Source organism: Populus euphratica, unplaced genomic scaffold (genome assembly GCF_000495115.2).
Source record: "Populus euphratica unplaced genomic scaffold, PopEup_1.0 scaffold175.1, whole genome shotgun sequence".
NCBI classification, from domain to species: domain Eukaryota; kingdom Viridiplantae; phylum Streptophyta; class Magnoliopsida; order Malpighiales; family Salicaceae; genus Populus; species Populus euphratica.
Window position 1 is genome coordinate 99,872 of NW_011500057.1, and position 9,564 is coordinate 109,435.

Consider the following 9,564-nt stretch of genomic DNA (forward strand, 5'->3'; position numbering starts at 1 on the left):
AGACTTAAAATATTTTAAAGAAAAAGTTTTATAATTAATTAGGATTACATTTAAAGAACAGGGACGGAATACCGGCATTCCATGGAAGAAAGAAAATTCTCCTTGGACGCTTTACTGGATTTGACAGCTTCCAGTATAGGGTAGTTCTGTAGTTTTCTCGAGCACAGTTCCTGATCTTGCCATGGACGCCAGCCAAATGTTGGGCCTTTAAAATTTTATATTGGTACAATATGATAGTGTTCCCACTTTTGAGTTTCTAGTCAACAAAAGTTTTGTAAAGCGAAGAAAAGATTGCATACAATGATAAGTCATTTTTCCTTTTGACCCTCTTCTGCTTGTTTTTACTATCCCACATGTAATCAATGGCTATTGCACTAGTGAAGGGCTTCTGCTTTGGACCTCACTTTCTCGTCTTCTCAGAATTCATCACACCCACCTGTCTTGTCTTGTACAGTAGAAAACACAAAGGAAATGACCCTTCTTCCTTCTAAAATGAACTCCTTGCAGTGACTTCCTTTTACATATAGTTCAATCACCACAACCATACAATTATCACAAGTAGTAGTCTCTTGGCAGACATGGCTCAGCAGGTATATCTTTGTCTTCTTGTTCACTTCTTGGATAATTCCTCATGGATTGTCACTCGGATTTTTATGCTTCTCTGAGTTTTCGAATGTGGGTGTGTGTTCTTTTCTGATCATTTACCCGAGTAGATGGTCTACCATTTCTTTGTCCCGTTGTTCTTGTCTCTGATGAAATTACAATTATCTTCCTTGTCTTTTTATGTACATTATTTTGAGGTTGCAGGGTTTCGAATAATACTGCTGACTGATTTGATTGCAGGAAGAAGGTTGGCCTCTGGGCTTGCAGCCCCTGAATGCAAGAGTTGGAATAGCTAGAAATGGTTATTTCTCTGGATCAAGGTCATTTAACACTTTAATCACTGGTTCTCCAACTTCTTCAACAGATTCTTCGTCAGATCTAGACACCGAGGTCAGTAAAATGACAAGATTTTACAGTGAACGTCCACCTTATTGCGTTTTTTCAGTAGTCTTTTCAGCTATAATGTAACTCGTTTTTGTTTCTTTTCAGCTTGTTTCGTTCACATACCTGAATTTGCTTAATAAATTATGGGATTTAACGAGAGATTTTTTTTGGTTCCTGATTTTGTCTCCCTATTTTGGATTATAGAGGGTGTGGTGCCCAATGAACAATGTACATTAATTTGAATGAAGACTAGCAGTGCTTCCCTTGACATTTTCTTTGAAACGAGTATTAACGCAACATCGAGAATTTCCTTTCCTCATATCGTAAAGCATGATTGTTTTCGAGCTTGTTTATCAATCTTTTTTGTTAATTCACTCTCAAAGCGCCTTTTATGTAACTTTTCAGAGTGCTGTTACTTAAGCAATTAGGTGCCAAGTTGTCAGTTCAATGCACCAGCACTTCATAATTGCTATACCAGGCATTCCTCGTGATATTACAGAACGGGGCACAAATTGATGTCTGCAGATTGAATTCTGTGGTCCTTGTGTAACATATTTTTCACATATATCCATCAATCTCAGATCCTATCTACTTGTAGTTTTGAATCGAAGCTCGAAATTTTTGTTGATTGGAGAAATGAAGTGCAGAAAATATGATTTAAATATAAAAAAATCTGTAACTAACAAGAAACTCTAAAGAAAAGACTGGATTCATCTTGTACACTCCTTAATGAGCAACTTCTGTAGAAGCAACTGCTTGGATTGAGATTTTTCAATCTTTTGACTTGGCTTTGTAGATAGAAAAACTGAATGTCTTGTCAATTTAGAATCATTATGGCTGATCATCTATATGAATGATTTCAGTCTACAGGGTCTTTCTTCCATGACAAGAGCATTACGCTGGGGAGCCTTATAGGTGTTTCTAACATACTAGAGCTCTCAAGAAAATCCACAAGGACAAGGAAAGTTGAAGTAGTAGAGGAGAAGAAGAGTTGCAAATCCAAATCATGGATTTTCTCTTTATGTTCAAGAGACACCACTGATGCCAGAAGTGTGAATAATACTCCGTCTCTGGGCCATTTTCTTGCTGTGGAAAGAAAAGCAGCTGATGAATATAGAAGGAATCACGGCCCTATTATTCATGGACCTCATGATGAGCTTGAACTTGCTCAGCCTGTTACAGAACCCAACTCTCTATTTGTTAATGGCCATGTTGCTCCTCCTACACTAAATCAAAGCTGCGGTGCCGGAGCTGAAAGGAGCGGAAACGAAGAATTGGAGCACTGTAGTGGTCAGGGAGTACCAGTTCTATTTTCATGCATGTGTGGACAACCCTCTCTTTGAATCACCTTCTCCTCACAAAAAATCCTGTTGTCTTCTATTGATGATTGAATTTTTCAAGTCCTGTGTAGAAAACTATGAGTGAATAATTTTTATTAGTATCAGTAGAAAGGAATCTACTTCATGAATCATGCCTATGCACGCGATCATTTCTAGTCAAATCTTTTGTTTTGGTCAAGGTTAATTCCATCGTAATTTAGCTTGATTTAATGATTTCTTCCCGTAAATAATGCTAGCTATAAATTTTATATTATTTCAGAAATAAGTAATTCTAGTTATTTTATCAGTTTACTTTAAAAAAAGAAGATAAGTACAAACCTGAAAAACAAATTACATTTAATCTATAAAAAATTATAAATATATCTTAACCTAAACTTTAAAATATTTGTTTTTACAAAATGAACAAGTTGGATCCCGGAGCGCAGGGAAATTCATTGATGCTTTCATAGTTTTTTTAGTATATTTGTGCGAATATTTTTTTTAATATTAAATAATTTTTTTAAAAAATATTAAGAATAAATTAGATAAAAAATTTTAAATTACAATATATCTAAAAACATACGAGTAAAGCATTGTAGTTTTGCTGGTATGTTATTGTGAATTACTATAATTTTTTTTGTTTTTTATAAATTGTATCTGTTAATTTTATTTTTTTAATATTGAGCTAGTTAAAAATTTAGTTTTATAATTTTTTTGTTAAAACACTATAAATTACTACATGTTTCCCTATGATTTTTTTCAAAATTATTTGTTGATTTTACTTTTTTAATAATAAGTTGGTTGAAGATTGTAGCTATAACTTTTTTTATAAACTATTACAATTACAATATTGTGAATTGCTAAAATATTTTTTTTCAAAATTATTTGTCAATTTTATTTTTTTAATATTAAGTTGGTTAAAAATTTAGCTTTGTAATTTTTTTTCTTTAAAATACTGTGAATTGCAATAATGTTGTCCTACATAGTGTTTTATTTGTTATGATTTTTTTAAAGTTGTTTATAGATTTTATTTTTTTAATATTAAGTTAGTTAACAATTGTAATTGTGACTTTCCTCATAAAACTTGAAAATTTTAATTCAACTAAAACACGTAGGGAAAACATTATAGCTTTCCTCACATATTATTATGGATAGCTTCCCTACAGTCAATTTTTTTTTTTTTAACATTAAGCTAGTTAAGTTTGACTTTGTATTTTTTTTTTTAAAACAATGTGAGTTGCTACAGTGTTTTTCCATATAGTTTTTTTTTTATTATGATTTTTTTTCAAAATTATTTATTAATTTTATTTTTTTAATATTGAGCTAATTGAGAATTACAGTTGTGTTTTTTCTCACAAAACACTGTAAATTACTATAGTGTTTCCCCTCAAGGTTTTTTTTTTAATGATTTTTTTTAAAATTATATTTATTTATTTTATTTTTTTTAATATTGAGCTGGATGAGAATTTAGCTTTATAATTTTTTTCTTTAAAACATTGTGCATTGCTACAATGTTTCCTTATTCTTATGATTTTTTTAATATTTAGTTGATTGAGAATTACAATTACAAGTAAGACTAAATAATGTGGGAAAACATTATAGCTTTCCTCACAGAACATTGTGGATTGCTATAGTATTTCCAACATGGTTTTTTTCTTTTTTTTTTAGATTTTTTATTATGATTTTTTAAATTATCTTTGTCAATTTTATTTTTTAAATATTGAGGTGGTTGAAAATTTATTTTTATAATGTTTTTCTTTAAAATACTGTGGATTGCTACAATGTTTCCTCATTTGTTTTTTTTATTATTATGATTTTTTTAAAAAAATATCTTTATACAATAAAGCTAAATCATGCGGAGAAAACACTGTAGTTGTAAACCCCGAGAAAAATAAATAAATAAAAGTGAAGAAATCCATGCATATAGTTAAATAAAAACAGGAATTTAGAAATTTTTGAATATAAATTTTCGGGTGAAATAATTAGAGACATTATAATAAACCCTTTACTGTTGAGAGTTGGATTTAATTGAAGAGAATAATACATAAAGAAAACAGGAGGCCTAAATGCAAATAAGAGAAAATATAGAGTATAAATACTCTTTCCTTACCAAAAATCTGTAGGAACCATATGGAGAGAAAATAGGAAGTTCTATACCCATTCTTGAGAAATCAAGAGAGAAACACTAAAATTTCAAGAACTCATCCAAGATTAAGAGTTTATAAATGGGATAAACACTTAAGAGTAAATGATTACTAAGAAATTAAACAAGAAGAAAAGAAAGGAGGGAGTTGAAAATCTTAAACTGGTTGATCTAAACCAAGTAAGGTATTCTAAACATGATCTTAAAAAAAATCATTTTTAATTCGATAAAGAATTAATGCCTTGATATTGAATCATAAGTTAGGGTTCTTAGACATAAATTGGGGGGAAAGCATTTATTGTTAAGATTAAGTTAATTCATATGTGTGGTATGTAGTTTATGAAAGTATTGTGTGAAGGGGAGGAGAAGATGAATCTGGACAAACTTGTCTCCTAACTTTTGATGAGATTTCGGGTAGAAGGATGAGGGAATTAGGATTGGGTTCTTTATAGAAATTATAGATTTGAATGTTAGCTAACCAAGAAAACTAGTCTTGCTCAATTTGAAGATGTAAAACTCTAGTTATGGATTACTAACTAAGACTGAGTCATGATTGATTATGTAGGGCAAAAGGACTAATGAGTTAATAAGCAATTTTGACTACCTTGGAGGCAAAACTGGGTTCTCCTCCTTTCACAGAACTTATAGCCTTGTATTTTAACTTTTTAGCGATACCAATCTCACTTAAAATGGAGTTTTTGAACTTTAGATATAGTTAAAAATCTGATAAGTATTTGGATAATAACAGTTGAAAATTAGACAATAACAATTTAATGCCTAGATAGTAACAGTTGGACAATAACAATTCAATGTTTAGACAGTAATAGTTGGACAGTAACAGTTAAAAATTAGACAGTAACAATTCAATATCTAGACAGTAACAGTTGGATAGTAATAGTTCAATGTCTAGACAATAATGGTTGGATATTAATAGTTAAAAATTGAACAGTAACATTTCAAAGTTAAACAATAACAATAGACTTTCACATGAATACTATATATAAAAATATAAAAGAATTGAGTCATACAAACACTTATATATTGAGATACTAACTCTGAATATATATATATATATATATATATATATATGTTATTATAAGGAAATGAACATGCATAGAAAATAACACATGAGTAATTGATAAATATGAATTCTCTATAATATAGGCTTGAAGGAATCATAACAAAAAAAACTTCCTTATAATTTAGGAAGAGCAACCAAGGTTGGATCTTCTGTTAGGGGAGGTCGCGAGACAAGCGAAGCAGTTATGTGATTTCCTTCTATTTGCACTTATACAATTTAAAATTCTTCTGGTGAATGCAATTACAATAAATATCATGTTCAATGTAAATAAAGTCTAGTATATTTACAAGATCAGCTTCGGCTAATGGCATTCGTGATAGAATTGCCAGGAAATGAATTTCAAGATTAAACTTTGCAAGGTTACCCAATTCATGCAAGTAAATAAGAGTATTCAAATTAAGAATATACAAATAAGTGTTAATTGGGTTTAAAAGATTTACAAAAAAAATATAAGTTCTCTGTTAGAATTCTTATAGATTCGATAGAAAATTAATACTTCATTCGTATTCATTACATAAGCATATGTATATTCTTTATCAACATAATGGTATGTTTATTTATGTAACAGGTCCATCAAATATCCAGGAAGATCACTAGTTTAGGAGCATACTTTGTGGAGCTTATGTAAATATTTAACTTAAACAGAAAGGAATTAACGTGTTTATGTAATATACTTTTGTGTAAACCTTTATGTATTTATAAAATTTCAGCTTAACATATAGCATTTTAGTTATCTTATAATTAATCCTATTGAAATATTTAAGAGCACTTATTATGTTGTAAATGTTTTCTTTGCATGTTAATATTCTTTTTTTTTTAAAAAAAAAATTATGATATGATGTTTGAACTATGTTCATATTGAATTTACTAGGAAGATATATGTATTGTGTGGATTATATGAGGTGCGGAATTATGAGGTTTGATATAAGGTCCGGAATTATGTAACCTTGTGATAATGGGTTGATTAAGTAAATTAATAGTAGTTGATAACTTGGGATGTCATAAATGCAAATAAAACTTTACCGAATTTTTAGTTAATAAAAAAATTTACCCTAAAATGAAGAGGATATGTTGAGATTTTTTAATATTGATCAAGTCGTACAGTCGGACTGTTACAGTTAATATCAAAGCCCTAGTATGGGTTCTGTGAAGAAATTAAAATAGGTTGTTGATGTTCATTAATTTATTGTAGGATGGTATGTATCAGTCAAGAAATTAGAATAGATATATCCTCTGCAGGGAGGGGGAATAGAGATACAGACTTTTTTGAGGGACAAGAATAAAGCCCTTTGGAAGATACTTCTTCACATGCACCGATAGTATTGACTCAACCAGGATATGAAAAATCGACGGGGCCTCAAATTAGACAGGCACTAAGGCAAAATAAGGATGTTCGGTTGACCATGTCAGCACCACGGGAACGAGTATAGGCGGCCCCTTAGATTACACCTGCAGAGCCATTTGTTTCTTATGTTGATCCGATGCTCCTGGCCTAATTAGTCAAAGCAGTAATGGAAAGTATGGCTAATACTACCCCTCCTTATGCCAGCCCCCTCACTTGCACCCATTATAACAACCATTTCAGAAGCAACTACAGCTACTAATGACGTGGTACATCTAGTTCATTTGGTGAAAAGTATGAGAGAAATGAGTTGTGAACCCCACTTAGGTGAACAAAATGTTGAAGTGAAGGTGGATTAAAAAGGTGGAGAAAACCATGATTCAAATTAAGATACCACATGATCTGCAGGTAGATTGTGCTACTCAATTACTATCAGACGATGCTATGACTTAGTGGGAGACAATTTAGTTAAGGAGGGCTACATAAACCCTATCCTGGGATAATTTCAAGATAAAGTTTGAGAATCAATATTACTCCAAATATCATTGAAAGATGAAGAAACAAGAATTTCTAGTCTTGAGATAGGAGGGAACGTCAATACCTGAGTATAAGAGACGATTTCATGACCTTTCACTATCACATTATGTCCCATCAGAACAACATATAATAAAAAAGTTAAGGGATGGCTTCAGATAAGAATTGAAGCAAGGGTTCATTACTTTGCAATTAAAGACAATAAGGAATTGATTGAAGTAGCACAGGCCTTGGAGGCTTGTATGGAAGAAGACCAACAACGTTATGAGGGTGCAGGAAAATGAAAGGATATGGACTTTTTAGGCAGGCCACCGCTTCCAAAGAAAGGTAGAGGTGAACAATTCCTTTAATTAAAAAAGAAAAGGGGAACGTTAATTAGCTTCCGATAGGATATCGATGGGAGGTCAGGAAGTGGTCAAACCCGCTCTAGGGCTATAGCTGCATGAGGGCATAATGATCAAAAAAAAATTATCGACCCTCGATGTATTTAATGTGAACAAAGACACCCCAAGAGTTGTATGGTTTCTCCTGGATGATGCTATATATTTCAAGGAGAAGGTCATAAGTGGAAAAACTATTAGTAATTGGGAAAAGGATGTCATCACTGTGGTGAGAAAGGTCACTTTAAAAGGAAATTCTGCTAGTTAAACACTGAACAGCCTCAAATACATAGGCAGCAAAGTCAAAGTCATCAATAGTCCATCACAGTAAATAAAGGAAGGTCGACTCAGTTAGGAGCTAACTCAAATAGGGGATGACCTAGAGTGCAAAGTGAAAGGGATCAAGGAAGGGTTTTCCATATGACCCAGAAGAATGTCAGAGCAGCATCATATGTGATGACAGGTGACATGATCAAAAGATTGATGTCTTCTCTTAAGTGCAAGAATGTCAAAGTAATAAATAACTCAGCAAGACTAGAGTCGAACCATGGGGAGGTTAATTATATAAATTATAAATAACAATAATATAACAACAATAGTAATACTAGTAATAATAATAGTAAAATAATAATAATAATAATACTAGTAGTAGTAGTAACAGAAGAAGAAGAAGTTGATGAGAACTTTGAGATGAAAAATTAATGTAATGATTAAACAATAATAACAAAAAAATATCAAGGTTAGAGGATCCACTAATGGTATGTCAAACAAGTATAATATAAACTCTTATTATTCAATTGGAAACTATATACAAAGGAGGTTCTAATCAGATTATAAATTGTTAACATGATTACATTAGTGATCTTATTCGATTAATGCTAATACTTGTAAATCTTGTCAGACATTCATAATTATAGTTTATGTTAACAACAAATCAAGTTCCTTTTATAGCTCAGGTGTCAGTTATATCGTACAGTATGGGTTATGAAAGTGTCAAGCATTTGTTGTACCAAGTGTATACAATATAAATCTAGATTAATCATTTAACAAGCAAAGTATTAAAGAGTGAACAAGATAACAAATATAAAACATGTTAGTATCAAACATTAAAGTCCATATTAAATTTACATTATACTTTATTAAAGTCCCTGTTAAGTTTACACTACACTTATTCTTACACCATTAGTATAACCTTTTCACCCTAACATAATAAACTTAACTAAACATAATAAATGAAAGAAAAATAAATAAAATAAATAAGAATATAAATAAAATAAAATTTAACTAAGTAAAGAAAAGGAAATGAAAGGCATGAACAAGATATCAATGAAAGCAAAACTTAAGCATTACAAAAAATATGAAGAGAGAAATGAAGAGCATGATCTTGATATGGAGACTAAGTTGCCTAAATGTATGGCAAATGCCTCCTTTTTTAGATAAAAAATGAAAACTATTGATTTGATGACTAATTGATGAGTGGGTGGCTAACTCTTGACTTGGTGACAATCCTTATCTTCTCTTGTCTGCCCAAAACATCATTGATAATATCAGAATTGGAACCACTTGAAAACATAAAAGTTATAGGAAATTGTCTCAGCTTTCCAGGAAAAAAATGGAGGTCATTTGACCTTCTAGAACTCCAGATGCGGGCCAAACACTAAATAGTGTTTGGGCTACAGGACAGATTCAGACTTCTTCATTGTTGGTATAATTTGAACTTGAAAATGACCTTATTAAATCTTGGGCTCCATATAAAAATTGTAGGCCTATGTCTTACC

The 9,564-nt window shown here is 31.1% G+C and overlaps 1 protein-coding gene across 1 annotated transcript; it reads left to right on the top strand.

Moving 5' to 3' along the window:
* Positions 1–243: 243 nt before the first annotated feature.
* Positions 244–2,473, top strand: LOC105107879 (uncharacterized protein At3g17950-like). The gene is made up of 3 exons (XM_011001956.1): positions 244–590; positions 844–993; positions 1,851–2,473. Exons 1-3 carry the CDS (start codon positions 579–581, stop codon positions 2,328–2,330), a joined length of 642 nt encoding a protein of 213 aa, XP_011000258.1. The 5' UTR covers positions 244–578; the 3' UTR covers positions 2,331–2,473.
* The last annotated feature ends 7,091 nt before the right edge of the window (positions 2,474–9,564 follow it).